We start from the raw sequence: 15,665 nt of genomic DNA, 5'->3' as shown, positions 1-15,665 counted from the left end.
AAAAAAAATCAATTGCCTCAGTTTTATTCAACCAGCACAATTATTTTAACTTATTTAACAATTTCGTTCGCAAAGTAAAAAATTTCATTCATTTTTCAACATTAAAACCACGCACATATTGGCATATTAATGATCAAGAAGGAAAATAAAATTATCGCCACAACTCATCGCATCCAGTTTTCTTACAACTGGCTCTTATAAATATAACCTTTCGGCTGAGGGAAAAAAATTCCATAAATGAAGGCGCGGGAAAAACACACAGTTTAAGACAGCGACCTCTTGTGGTAAATGCCATCTACAGGAAAAGCGGGATCCGCATCACAAGGATCCAGCAGACGAAAGATTCCTGCAGAGGAATGATACCATGGAAACCCAAAGGATATGTGCCAAATTTCGGTATATGTGTGACATACACAGGACCTCATCATAAATGAAAGGAAGGTAAGAATTTCAGTTATGTTATGATTATTTTAGGATTGCTTCTCCCGAATATTTCCGGAAAAAAGGAAAGGTTTTGATTATTATCGGGATTTGTTTTCCGCCAGTGAGAACGACACATTTTCTTCTGTGGGACCTTTTTAAATCGGTTTATGTTGTAAAGGATCTTTACTTTGTGCAGCTTTTAAAGTGAAAAATAATATATTTTAGAGTATTTTGAAATTTTTTTTCGTTCAATCTAAATGGTTGAACTGAAACATACAGCTAGTTTTCTTTGAATATGTAGTTTAGTAAAAATTTAAATATTTTAAAATACGTGTTTCTCCGTTTTTGTCTTAAATTTTAAAGTAATTTTTAAAACAAGTGTTTTGAATATGTAGTTTTGTTAACATTCAAACGAGTGTTTAGCCATTTATGTTATAATTTTTAATCAATAAGTATAAGTATTTCTGTATATATCCCCATATAATCATGTTTTAACATACATACATTAATGAATATAATACCTTAAATGAAAATAACATGGTATGTAATAAACTATAATTATTAATTTTTTAACGATACCCATCACAAATTTCGATTGCCGGGTATACGCAAATAAATGAAGAAATCTTAAATATTTATATTTTTGAAAATATTACTGATATTTCAATAGCGGTAAACGCGCAAAGAAAAAAAATAATAGTTCAGTTACCTTTTTGTATAGTAATGACGTTTCTGGTAAAAAAAACAACAACAAAATTTCAGTATTAAAAACGAAAATATACGGTATTGAAACCAGTCATTTGTCTATTTTCACATTCTATTGGTAACGATTCATTGGAAATTATGGTTTTTAAAATTATAGTTATTAATATCATATTTAGTAAAAAGACACGAAGCTCGAAAGTAAATTTAACCGAATAAATGCTTTATATGACTTGCTCTAAGGTACTATGTTACAATTGCCAACACTTATCAAATTTTATTACGCATTTTAAAACCATATTTTATTGTTAATTTTTCCAAAATCATTACCAAATCTTTTGGGTAAAAAATTACCGAGCTTGTATTTGTTCCAATAAAGTCAGAAACAAGGTGAAATTTACCATATTCTGGTAATCTCGACTGTACTTTTCTTCGCAGTATACATCCCAGATTTTGAATGTCGGATATGCACAAATGATTGACCAGTGTAAGTTACATATATTTCAAAAGTTGTACACGAAATTAAAGAAAAATATAATATATTTTTTTCAGCTACAAATATTCGTTATCTGATATATTTGCTATAAAAATCTAATCTATAGCGCTATTTTTAAAAGTATGATAAATTAGAATTCATTTTGATTTTTTAGAATTAGTATCAATTGTAATTAACTATAAATATGATTATTCCATATTTAAAGCTAAAAATAGTTTTAAAAAATTAAAACTGTTTTGATTGTAAGTTTAAGTGAAAGTTACAATTACATGTTGATTCTTTTACATGTTGTATACGTTATATGATTATTAGAATTTCGTTAATTGCTAAATAAATATTTCAAACATCATATTTTATGAGCTTTATAATTATAAACGTAATCAGAAACTAAAGAGCATTTTTAAATAATTTTAAAAGAAGCAAAGTAAAAATGATAAGAAGTAACATATTAATACTTGATTTGAACTCAATGTTAAAAGATGTTTAAATTGATCTCTATGGTTATATTTAAAAATACCAAATGAGTCTATAAAAATTATTAATTTCTACTACTTATAATGTGAAAATTATATATAATAAATATGATTACAATATTTTTTACGTTGCTCATCTAAAAGTTATTATTTCACATATTGCAATGTACTATTTTCGATTTCAAATTTAAAAAAGAGGGATGGAAAATAATTTGAGTATTTCTTAAAATTATAATCATGGTTGCATATTGCATAAATATACTAAACTATCATTTATTTTTCAAATAAAATAATTGCCAAAAATTTTTACAAACTATATTTCAATTTAATTAGAAAAATTTTCTCCTCAGAAAAGAACCCCTTTTAAGTTGAAGTACTTAATTTATAGACATATAGCTGTTAAATGAATACATTTTATACAAAAGATCTTTGGTTCCACATTTAATTAAATAAGGTAGAAATTACATTATATTCTGATGTTTGCGGTACTAAATATTTTATGCTCTTGTATTTATTTTAAAAGAAACTGTGATAAGGGATCTTAGTTAGGGAAAAACAGAATTCATAATTAAGAATAAACATACTGAAAGAAATATAATACTTTTTCAAGATTTAATGTTTAGAACCCAATAGTTATAGAGTTTGTCTAGTTTCTAAAGAAAACATATCAATATTATTTGATGCTAAAATAATAAATTTAGATTACTTATTTTACAAACTAATCATGAACTTATATTACTTACATTACAAACTGATCATAATATATTCCAAAAAACTAATTACAGCTCATTCATATTATGTCATAAAATCATGCTCTCAGGTTTTTACAATTTCTTGAGTAAAATTACTTTATATGTTTCAATGATATTATTTATTCTAATTAATTATTTAAAGGAAATAATTTTTTAGATTATTATTAAAATCGGTATCCAATAAAGTAACTATATACTGTCATTAAGTGTTAAATATCCATAACTATGAATCATTAGATATTAATCTTGATGTTATAATAAATGTTTATAGGAAGGAACCTTTATAATCAAATAACTTAAGTGTATTGAAAGCGGAAGTTTAACCCATATTATTTTCGTTTTTGATTTCTTTTGCGATAGTATGTGCGCCATAAAAATAGCGATGAAGAAAGGAAAAGAAAGCATTGATTTTTATCCTTCGAGAAATTATTACACATCAGTAAAAGTGTCGTCTAAACATTATGTCTAGTTTATAACAAAGGCTTAAGCAAAATTACTGATATTTCGGTATTTTAACAACATAAATTATTTAGATGATTAACAAAATTAAACTAAATATCGTAATTGTATGCTCAAGACAAAATGTCAATTAAATTATTGTATTTTAAATATTCTGAGTTGAGTATTGTTGATGGGACAATGATCTTTCTAATTGATATTTTAGGTCTTTTGAGAGCTGTTGTTTGGCCCATATTACATTCGTTTTAAATTTCTTTGGAGAAAATTATTGAATGCGTGCCAAAAGAAGACTGCACGAGAATGAAACAAAAAAAAAGTGCAATTCGTGTGTAATTCTAACACACACACGTTTTTTTCCCCTATATGTTTGAAAAATTTATCAATATAAATACCAAGAAAATCAAAACTAAGTACAGTGAGATAATTTATGCTAAGATACTTGTGTGTGATTACATAAACCAGATTTAAGGTTGAAGAATAAAATAAAAAATGTTTAACAGAAATAATAAGGAAAAATTGAAGAAAAAAATATCTTTCAATTATTTGAAAAGAAATATTTAAAAGTGTAAAAAAATATTCAAATAAGAAATTTATATAAAAAATAATTGTTTGAAAAATTTTAAGGGTTTATTTTTGCATTTAAGTATCAAATTTATATAGTTTTTTTTTTGTATCGCGCATAAACTTTATTTTTAGCTCATTTCCTTGAAAATTTCATTCTTTGTTAAAACTTAACTTAGAATTTTACTTCTATGTTAAAAATTCCCTCTTCTTAACTAGAAAAGTAACATTTAGAAAAATTAATGTTTTGTTGTCATATAATACCAGGAAAAAAATAATTTTTGCAATAATTTGAAAGGAAATTTTTTAAACAAATATTAAAAGTACAAAATGTATATATATAAAAAATATTTTGAAAATTTTTTAATAATTTCTATATATATTTTTTATTTAAGAAACAAATTTATTAAAAACTTTTTACTGAAACATTTCAGTAAAAATTGTTGCTAGGAAGAATAAAGTTCCCTACAGGTGATCTTATATTTTATCGACTATTATCAAAATTTTTTAGTCTAAAATGACTTTACATGCCCTCTTCCGGATAAAGTATAAAAACTACTAAGTGTATACCACTAAACTTTTTCCGGAAGTGCATGGGGATTTCAAAGAGACCATCTTTGATGCTTCATTAAAATGTATTAGCTTGTTTCAAATATTTCTATTGAAAGAAAAATACTTTACCCATATATGTTTGTAGATTATCATGCTTAATTCTACTAACAATATTTATTACTTCAACGTTTTTAAAAATCATAACATAAATTTTACTCTAACTTATATGTAACACGATATCTCGTTATATATATTTAAATCATTTACTTATTTATCTAAACTTTTAACCTAACGGTTATAGTTATTTTAAAATAAAATTTCGAAAATTTGTAATAATACTTTCACAATACAGTTATGTAGGTAAAAAAAGACTTAGTTCATAGTATATAATGATTAGTCATAAAATAAATTTAGTTTTAACGTTTAATAATGATAAAAAGTAATTATGTCAAATTCAAAATAGTTGGTCACAAAATTTTAAATATTTAAAGCAACGAAAACTCTACTATTAAGCAAAGAACAACCAATATCGATGGATTGCAAATTGTACGAAATTTATAAAAGAGGTTTTAAAAACATAAAATTTAAAAAAAACTGTTCAGGAATGAAAAAAACACTTTCTTCGAAAATTTAGCATTGAAGAAATGTAGAAAAAAAAATAATAATAGTAAATAAAACAGCTTAAACTTTTGACTTTGATTTTTATTGCATTAAAATAACTTAATTTTGGATAAATTCAAAACTTTTTTCCGCTAAACATTCTGCAAATAGTCCTATTTGTTTTATTTAACATTATTGCATTAAGTAAAAGATCTTATACCTAAGAAATCAAACAAAAGACTAAATAATTATCTAAGCTTGAAACTGAAGAAAAACAAATTTTGGTTAAATGCAAAGAATTATGATTCTTAAACCGACGAGAACTCAAATAAACGATAAGTTATTAAATGAATAACAAAACTGAGACAAAAATTTACACTTAAAATTTTTAAAACTTCATTTGATTCAAAATGGAAATGGTAATAAAATCCAACATGTTTCAAGTGCTCAAAAATAGGCGCCCATTCTTAAGACTCGTTAAGCGTGAATGAGGAAACAAAAGTGATTCGAAACAAAAAGCATGATGTTAACAACAAAAAAATGGAAAATGGAATGAAAAGCAAAAGTGAAATACAGCGGTTCAAGTTTTATTTTTTAAAAATATTTTCATTTTTCGTCGGCAACTTTAAGTTTTCTGTTTCAAATCTCTTTTGTTTCCACAATCACATCTGACTAGTCTTGGGAATGAGTGCCTAATTTTGAGCGCTCAAAACATGCCGATTTTTCGTACCTTCTTCATAATTTTTAAGCAAATGAAGCTTTAAGTCATCAAGTATTGGATAATCTAGTTCAAAATTTATTTTCGTTTTCATTATAATCAAAATAATAAAATTTATTAGATAAATCAATGGCATTGAAATAAATCGATTAAAATGTTTTTTTCCTAAACAAAGCAGGAGCCATTAACTCTGAATTTAAAAGTTAGACAGAAATTAGGGCACTCTTAAAGACAACTTTAAAGGCAAACTAATGTATTTTAACGAAACAGAAAAGACAGACTCATTAAAAGTCCAACGTACTTTCCAAAAAAAAGTTTAGAGCATATAAACCCATTTTTACAACAGGACCTGTGACAGAAGTTGATAAAATATAAGACAGCATGCATAGGGTGATAAATTTTCAAGCAAAATACAGCTACAGAAGCAAATTAAAAATTGTGTAACAACTTAAAGTAGTTAATTGCTTTAAAAGTTCAAATAATCTTAAGTTCTCCTGGAGAATTATCTCTTTAATTCAAATTAAATTACATGAAATTAAAATTTAGGGAACAATAGCAAAGTAAAGCAATTCTTTCTAGCATTTTATTCGAAATGGTTTCCCTTGAGTTTAATTCAGGTAACGAATTTAATTGGCGGACGTTATTTCGACATGTCAAGTCTTGGAAATAGTTATTGCTGATGAAAAACGCTTTGCATTACTTACATTCTTATTATTGCTTTTAAATGGTGCATGGCAACATTAAACTTACTGTTTCTTTTCACACATACGATGAGTAATCTTAATAATTTTTAAAGCAAACTATTTATGTGAATAAATTTGTAAATTAATATTTTTTATTTGATTTCTTTAAATTTTGTAATTAACTAATTTTATTTTATTTTTATAACAGTCATTAAACAGTCAACTCATTTTTGGGTTTACGACTTTTAATTTTCAACACTGTAACCTTGTAATTTTCAACCAAATATAGATGACAAGGAAATTGATGGATTAAGTATTGGGAGAATGAGGACTTTTTGAGGAAACTAACTCGCATTTGCGTTATATGGAGAGGAAAACCACGGAAACCACCCATGGTTAGCTTGACGGCAAAGGTACTCTAACCCATGATCCGTCTACCACTGAGGATATCTTACATCAGCATCGTGGTCAGTGCAAGCCAGGTGCGGAATTCGAGTCGACCAATCATCGGAGGGATTCGAACCGGTTCACCTCATTGGTAGGCGAGAGCTCTATAGTCTAAGCTACCACGGCTCTAGTTTCATATTTATAATGATAAATTTTGTGCTTACCAGGAAAAAAGGAAACCAGTGATGGTTGGCACTAGAATCTTTGGAAAATTTTCGGGACATTGGCATAAAACATTAATATCTTTGATGCACAAATATGTGCGCACGAGAATCATATATGTCGCAAGCGCGAGAAAATCACGAGCTCTGAATATTTTTTTTTAGCTCATAAGTTTTTGTTTAGTCGAATTCTAGATAGCCATTTCAGCATTGAGTGGCAATATCAGGACAAATTCTCCCCGTATGATACAGAGCCATAACTGGCAAAATTGCATACCATTAGTTGGCCCTAAATATGTATCATTGTAGCCTTTCCCAACAAATCAACAAATGCTCAGTTTATCATCAAATGCTTCAGGTACTTGAGAGCCGGAGACAAAAGGTGGAATTTCCTTGACTCCAGCATTGCACGTGACTCTCTGCTAGCAACATTGCACTGGTTTGACTTTGAATAGGATCTGTTAATTTTGTTAATTCGCAAACATGGTCCAGCAAGGACAGCACTTGCTGGACCATGCTTGCGGAAAGCCATTATTTTTTCATTTGGTAGGGTTATTGTCGTCATGCAGATACGACCAAGTCATGTAGATATTGCCTTAACTATATTTAGTTTTCTGTATTTTTTGAAAATTCAGAGAGCGATGATATTCTCCATGCCTCATTCTCCTTAACCGCGCCAAAATTCGCATGGAGTTCTTGCGTTCGCAGACCAGTAATGTATTCTTTTGTTACTTATTTATTTAACTAGATATTAAAGAATTATTAGTCTAAGATATTATATAGCTTTTACTTTGTTTATTGACTCAAGCTTTCCGATTAGGACTTGAACATACAAAATAATATTTAAAAACTATTGTAGTTTGATGGGACCATAGTTTTATTGGTTTGAAATTTGAGAGGAAAGAACATAAAGTAGTTTTAATATTTATAGCACGGTTTTGCTAAATTTTCTGGTTTTTAATAAGGATCTTTTACTTTCCATTTTGTTTTTTAAATAGTGTGGTGGAATGATGGATTTTTCATCAAGAGTTTTAAAAGGAAAAAAAAAGGTTAGAGAAACATGTTTCTTGAATTACAAAAAAGTAGTATATAGTACAGTAATAATTTTTTAAAAATTTATAAAGCACAACATTTGTATAATTTTTTTTTACCTTGTTGAAAATGGCTAAACACCCTCCTTTAAGCAAGTGGTATAAAATTAAACGATTTCACTACTCGAACTTTGATTGGAAGTTAAAAGGGTAAAACGCAATTTTGCATAAATGAAATACTTGTAACTTCTAAATTATGTGTCTTTCCATACTCAGCATAAGTAAATAGGTAGGAAATAATAATTCAATTGTCGAAATAGCAATCTCAGTTGCGGAAATAGGTACACGTCAAAAATGGAACGTTTTGTTCACAATACTGTTGAGAATTCTAAACTTGTGTTTAGTCTTATTCAATACAGTGCGAAAAAACAACATTGGAAATAATGCCTTATTTGGAATCATTTACTTTTCTCCCCCTTTTACCCCCTGCTCTAATTTTACGAACTCAAAATCCAACAATTTTTTTTAGGAACAACTGAAAAGTTATTAGGTAAGAGAGCTTCACCTTTTTCTGCAGAGTAAAAATTTTATTTTAACTCTAATTAAATCAATAGTTTTATTTCAAAAACATATAATAATCTTTATACTTTTAAGAACGTTTTGATCCTTACAAAATAAAATTTAAACTTGTGGTTAAGGCGTGGAATTATTATTTTTTTCTTGAAAATCACAAGTTGACGCTTATCAGAGAACATACGCTCAACAAGCAAAGAAAAAAGATCACTCATGTCTGTTGACAGCAATTCACTTTGAATTGACTCGAAATAAACTCGTTCAATTAAAGTATCCACTCAAATTGACACCATGAATGACAGTATCAACTAACCTAATAATTGAATGACAATAGATACGTTCTTCGTTGAGGATGAAGAGTTTCCGAACTCGTCCTCATCTGTAATGCAAATTACTATCTTCAGTTGCGATAAAATATGCATTATGTAATTTTAAGAGTAGTAGCGATTTTTGTAATTCAAGTTAATGTTGTTATAGTGGAAAATCGTTAAAATAAAGGTTGGATTTTGGAAACTTTGCTTTTGAAATGCGTCAGTAGTTTTAAAGTATTGTAAACTTCGCTTCAGATAGAAAAACAAATCTAGTTAAGTGAAAATATTACTATTCTAATAATTATTCATTGCCATATAAAAGAAATTAATTCTAAAAATAATTGTTTGATATAGTAAACAATTAATTTTAAGAAATATATTTTAATATATATAAAATACCTAAGTATAATTAAATTTCCTTAATAAGGAAGTAAATGTATGGATGTAAAGTTTTATATTGCGAGCATTTTTTATACAGATAAAGTACTTAAGTATTATATAGAAATTACTATAAAAAACAGATTTTCTTCTAAATGTATCTTCAATATAGATTTAAGAAAAGTTGTGATTTTCAATGCGCATAGATTAAAGTAGGTGAAACAATTAAAAAAATTTTTTTTAGTGTGGCATAGTATGTTTAATTTGGCATGCTGAATGCCAACATAATATTAGAAATATTAATTTGTTTAATACTGCAAGCATTTAATTACGGGTTTTTGATTTGCATTAACTAAGTTAAGTTCGTTTTAAAAGGAATGAGTAAGAACTTCAAATTAAAATTTTCAACATAAAAAAAATTATCTAATTTCTAAATTCAAGCAATGAATGTAGATAAAAACTTCACCTGTTCATTTTAGTCAATACAAATGTGGCATGAGTGTAAATTGCTCTATTTTTAAATGCCTTGATCATACAATTGGGTACTTGCAACTCGAGAAGAAGACGATGAGGGATACACAGACATGTAAACTCAGCGCCAGCTGATCGTTTACAAGATAAGTTTCAAGATCGTTTTCAATCATTTCAATCGTTTACAAGATCGTAAACAAGACGGTTGTTAAAGTCAAGCTAAGTCTTTCCACATAAGTTAAAATGTTAATTAACGCAAAGTTAATTAAATACAAAGCCGCATCACGCATCGAATTTGCTAAAGTATCGTTATTTCGCTTAGATTTATAATTTGTTTATGTATTTTATTATAACTATGATATGTTTTTGTTTTGTGTATCTGACAACTTCGATGCATAATTAGTTTATTTATGGCTTCGTGCCTGTTTTTGTGTTAAGTAAGAAACATATATTGAGATATTGAAATTTTTGAGAAAAAAATATAGAATGTGTCACTTAAGGGAATTGGCACTCAACGAGTTTATCTTACTCGATATCGAATGGAAAGAACAGTTTATAACTTTTTCTTCTTCCCTGCCAAAATCATATTAACTGTATCGAGAGTTAAGTTTTTTTCCTCTTTTTTTCACCTAAAGAACACGCCAAGCAACACAACCGGTGTGTATATTGCTCATAAACTTTAATATTAGCTCGTTGTTAATTTCTTTAAAAATTTTCTTATTCGTTAAAAAAATCCTTAGAATTTCGCTTGTTCCTTAAAATTTCCCTCTTCATTTCCTTCTTGACTAGAAAACTAATGTTTATAAGAAAAATTAATAGATATTTTTTTTGGTATGTAATAGTATTAAAAGTGCAATAATGCTTGATTAAAATACCATGTATAGCTATCCTAAAAAAGTTCAAAGCTCTTTTTATTTTATGAAATATATGGCCATTTTACACTATTTTTGCTCTAACAGGCATTTTGAATAATTAATATTAAGTTTAAAAGTTAATTTTAATATAAGTAATATTAATTTTAATTTTTTAATACTTTTTTTGGTGTGTAATATAATAAAAAGTGCCACAATGCTTAATTCAGATGTTATGAGCAGCAATCATAAAAAAGTGAAAACATATTTATTTTACAAAATATCTGGTATATTTATTGATCAATACATATTTTGGCTCTCATCTAATCACCGTCAGCATATGTCTTTAATTACTTTAGATACAGTAACTCTAGTCTAAATATAACTTTAAGTTTTTATTTAATCAAAGTAAAAATATTTTTTCTAATGTTTGAAAACTCTAGCGTATAGAAAGAAGCAAGATTAAATGTTTGGTTTTTGAAAAAAAAATACAGCATCCTATATTTGTAAGGTCACAAGCTTCATTGTAATGACTTCTGAACTTTCACACGATAGATTTTGGTCCTCCATCCCTCTATTAAAAACGGCAGAATACAAGTAAATATTTATTCTTGAACTTTATCCAAACAAAAATGAGCAAAATAAAAAACTCTATTTCTGAAATTTCTATTTTCCTATTTTATGTTTTCCTGTTTCCTAATATTTTCCTATTTTAAGATTTTTGTTAACATAACGTTATATTTGAATTTATTTTAGCATAAACCCCACATTGAATATTTTGAATTTTCCTCCATTTTTGTCAAACACACACATTTCGATATGCAAAAAACTTAAAAATGAATCAGAGAGACTAAAAAATTCGAAAGCTTCATTACTAGAAGAGGTGTAAAATATTTATCTAGTAAGAATATAAATACAAAAAGAAAAAAAACCAGTATAGGATAATCTAAAGCAAAAAATGGAAGGCATTTTCAACTTTTGAGAAATAATATCAAGAAAACTATGAATTCAAATAAATTAAGAAGATGGTTTGAATTTAGAGTATTGCATTGAAATAGGCGTAGATTTATTTTAAGATAACTGATGTTGAGGCAATGGTCAATATAGGCCAAAATTAGGAAATTTGTTATGGTTACTGGGAAATTATAGAATTTTTTATCAATAGAAACTTTTCAAAACATGCGATTCCTTTCTCAAAAATCGAAAATTGTAAGTGATTAAGATAACTGCTGATATTAATATTGCACGGCATTTTCCTCTGAAGCATTTCCCAAATTATGGCAAAAATTTCAAAATTCATTTCTTAAATACAGAAAAGTTTTAATAAATTTGCGTGAAATAAAGTAATTTTTGCAATACTATAAAATATTTTTAACTACTCCCTATTTATTCAAGTAATAAATTATATAAATTAATCAGAATGTTTACCTATATACTTGTATGTATCATATGCAAATCAGCAATTCTTAAACGATCCACAATAAATTTGGTGTACATACGTTCGAAAACACGGTGGACTGAATTACCATTTATTTGTTTGAAGTGTGGAAGTAAAAGGTTTTGTTCCATTTAAATACCAAACCATCTTAACTTAGAAATGTTGAAAATTGAAAGATCTCTAAATTTTATTTCTTTGACACTGAAACGAATTTAAGCCGAATTTCTGCTTCCCAGAACCAACAAATCCAAAGTAGCTAAAGATTTGTTACTTAATATCGGCCATAGAAACTGCAACGAAAATGCATTTCCCTTTCTAAATTACATTTGGAATTTTCAAACGTCTTCGTAGATATGCATTTTATGATATTTGAATACATTTAACTTATTTTATGTAGCATTCTTCATCGTTAAATTTTAACAGCAACAAAACGTATAAGCGCATCTATACTACAAATTTATATTGCTTTTAAATGCTGCATTTTATAAACATGGATTTCTTAACAAAATGATAATTTTTTTTAAGAAACCTTCTGGGATGAAATAAAATATTTTATTGTCGATTCTTAAAAAGCAATTTGACACAATTTAAAATTTTTCAAATCATGTTAAAGTATTTCAAATGAGTAGTTTTTAGGCGAGTAGGAACTATATATTTGTATCAACTATTTCCTTTTTTACATAATTTAAGCTGTTAAAGTGTCGCTTTCAGCAGATAATTCTTTTTTATGTTTCACCTACCTTCCATTATTTTTTTTATCCCAGTAGTTCTTGAATATTTTTTTCAGAATATTTGGTTTCCATTGTGTCGGTAGAATTTCACAGTATTCTTACATTTTTTAAATGCATATGGCCCAAGTGAAAACCAGTGACATGAACATGAAAAATGTCGAAAATGTGTTGAATTTTTTTCAAAATTTTATTATTTTAATTTATTTCTGTTTTCCATATTTTTTTGTAAAATTAATGAGAAAAGACTTGAAAATTTGTATTGATTATTCAGTAAAAACATCTGAGTTGTTATGAAATGTACTAATCTTCCAGCTGGGCAGATATTTGAAGCAAAGTAAAAACTGCGCCATTCCAAAATTTAAAAATTTTGATTTTAAATATTAAAATTACATTCTAACTAGCTTAATATTTATAATAACAATTATTTTAAACATGCATTATTTCCTTTTAAAATGAAAAGGAACTTCAATCACGACAACAATATACGAGTATAATATCCAAGCATTTACTGCACAGAGAAAAATATGGTAATGACATTATCACACAGAGTATGGTAATAAAATTTCTGTTAGAAAAACCAAAATATACGATATTTAAACCCTTCATTTGGTAACGGTTTACCGTAAATTATGGTTTTCAAGGTTACAGCTCCTATTACCACACATTTAGTAAGAAACGCAAAACTGAAAAGTAAATTTAACCGAATAAATGGTTTTTATGCCAATCTCTAAGACGTCATGATAAAATTAGAACATTTTACGACATTTACAAAATTTTATTGTTCATTTTACCCTAATTTTCAAAGTAGTTCAGTAAAAATTATCGTCCTTTTTGGAGTCGCTAAGAGCTAACATGGTAAATTTTACAATATTATTTTCGTTTTATAAAAACACTTTTTCTCAGCTTGAAATTTCATAAACATTTAAAAAAGAAAATTACTGATTTTTAAATTCGATTATTGACAATTTTAATATAATAGAGCAAAACGTACTTGGAAGGAATAATTATAATTAAAATTTTTGTACAAAAAGACGAACTGCAATCAGAGCAAATATTTTTAGAGTGTTCAAATATTTTAAACAATATTTACTCTACTAATTTCAAACGATGAATAAAATAAGATTGAGAGATATTATCAGGTTGTCATCGGGATTAAAAATATAAAACGGAATTAGTCTTTAGATCTAATGAGCATTGAAAATCACAGGAGTATTACTAACGCATCGTATAAATACAACCATATTATGCATAGTTTAGCTGCCTCGTCAAACAAAACGCTCCTTAAAATTTAGATTCGAGGGAACGCAATGAATATGCCCGATAATACGGTTTCTATAAATAACTAACAGCTGCACATTTGTGAAACCTAGGCATACAAATTTCGATTGCGCTAAAAAGTTTCCCATCCCTGTTACATCAGCTCATCTTGATGCTCTGGAATCTTATTTCATTCATAGGATTGCGCCCACAAATATGCTTGGAAAAACAACCAGCACTGATTTTCCACTCCCCTTTTGGTTTTTTAAAAAAATTTAACTTTATTTTATTTTCAGTTTTTTCGCAGTTTAGCTTTTTCTTTTTCAAATCTATTATGTTTTCTTCATTCACATCTGATGAGTCTTGAAAATGTAGTTGTTTCATCTCTACAATATCTAAAGCAAATAAAGTGTTTACTTTATCAAACATAGATAAATGCTAATTTCATTTTTTTGTGCTAAATACTAAATAAAATAAAGGACTCTAAGACTATTTAGATTCTAAACATTTCATTGTTTAATGTCTGAAGCTGCACACGTCGAAGCAGGTTATAACATGTATGTACATAAATATTCAATGTACAGTCGTTTTTTAACATTGTTTATAAATTACTTAATTGCCTTCTGAAGATACATCAAGGTGATTAATATTTTTTCTCCGTCTTCCCAATAATTTCTTTTCAAAAGAATCTGGAAACTTTAAGATTTATTTTTCAGGAGAGAGTCTGAAGAAAAATCGATGAACCCGGAACTGCGTTCTACTAAGGTAGAAATCCTCTTTCGATATTTCTTTCTGACGTATTTGATAATGAATTGAGTCTATGTCGTTCTATTCGTCGAATAGATTTATTATTCTTTGATTCAGAAGCACGCGAAGCACGAAACAGTTATTAATTGAGTTATCTCCGGTTTTTCAGTTTTCGAGTGGAATAAAGGTTTTTTCTTTGTTCATTTAGTAGAGTAATGTGATCAGTCGGTTTGATTGATTTGATGTATTTAAAAGATGTGTTTTGGGTTAAAATGTAGTTTCTCTTTAGAATGTTGATTTGATGATGATTTATGTAGACTAAAGTAAATCTATCATATACGCTGTAACCTATCTTTTCGTATAAAAATTGAAAAATTTTATAATCAAGCATTTACAATTATTTTTTGCTGCGCGATGTCAGATGAGTAAGTATTTTCGTAATTGGCCCGTTTTGAATTGCAATTCAGTTATAGCATTATAATATTAGCATTTAAGTATAATGAATATTAAATTCAAATCTAAGATTAAAATCAACTTTACGTTGTGTGATAAAAAATATCTTGGAGCAAGTTGAAAAGTAACTACTTAATCTAAAGTTATCGCAAGCTCATTTTGACAGATTTTATACTTCGGAAGATTTTGACATCGTTGCAAGAATTCTTTCGAAACCAAAAATAGACCTTTTATCTGGATTATGCTACAACACACGAAAATAAATTTGCGTAACAATTGTTCACAAACTCATTTTGACAGATTTTATGCTTCCATGGTCGCAAGAATTCTTTCGAAACCAAATATAGACCTTCGATCAGGATTATGCTGCAGCACATGAAGCTAAATTTACCCAACA

General features: G+C 27.3%; 1 protein-coding gene across 3 annotated transcripts in view; it reads left to right on the top strand.

Annotated features, from left to right (window-relative positions):
* The first annotated feature begins 290 nt into the window (after positions 1–290).
* Positions 291–15,665, top strand: part of LOC107454120 (cubilin-like) — a 338,300-nt gene continuing 322,925 nt past the window's right edge. For 2 of the 3 annotated variants that reach the window (XM_087157548.1, XM_071177704.2), the window contains exon 1: positions 331–441. Coding sequence is in view for 1 of the 3 variants with exons in the window: in XM_071177702.1 (XP_071033803.1) it covers positions 431–441 (11 nt within the window). In the remaining 2 variants the exon portion in view is untranslated. Of the gene's footprint in view, positions 442–15,665 lie in introns of all 3 variants that reach the window. The other variant, XM_071177702.1, reaches the window with a different exon arrangement.

This window comes from Parasteatoda tepidariorum, chromosome 2 (genome assembly GCF_982258835.1).
Source record: "Parasteatoda tepidariorum strain Cologne lab strain chromosome 2, Ptep-v5.0, whole genome shotgun sequence".
In the NCBI taxonomy this organism is placed as follows: Eukaryota; Metazoa; Arthropoda; class Arachnida; order Araneae; family Theridiidae; genus Parasteatoda; species Parasteatoda tepidariorum.
The sequence above is the reverse complement of the archived record's forward strand: the minus strand, read 5'-3'. Positions and strand labels throughout refer to the sequence as shown.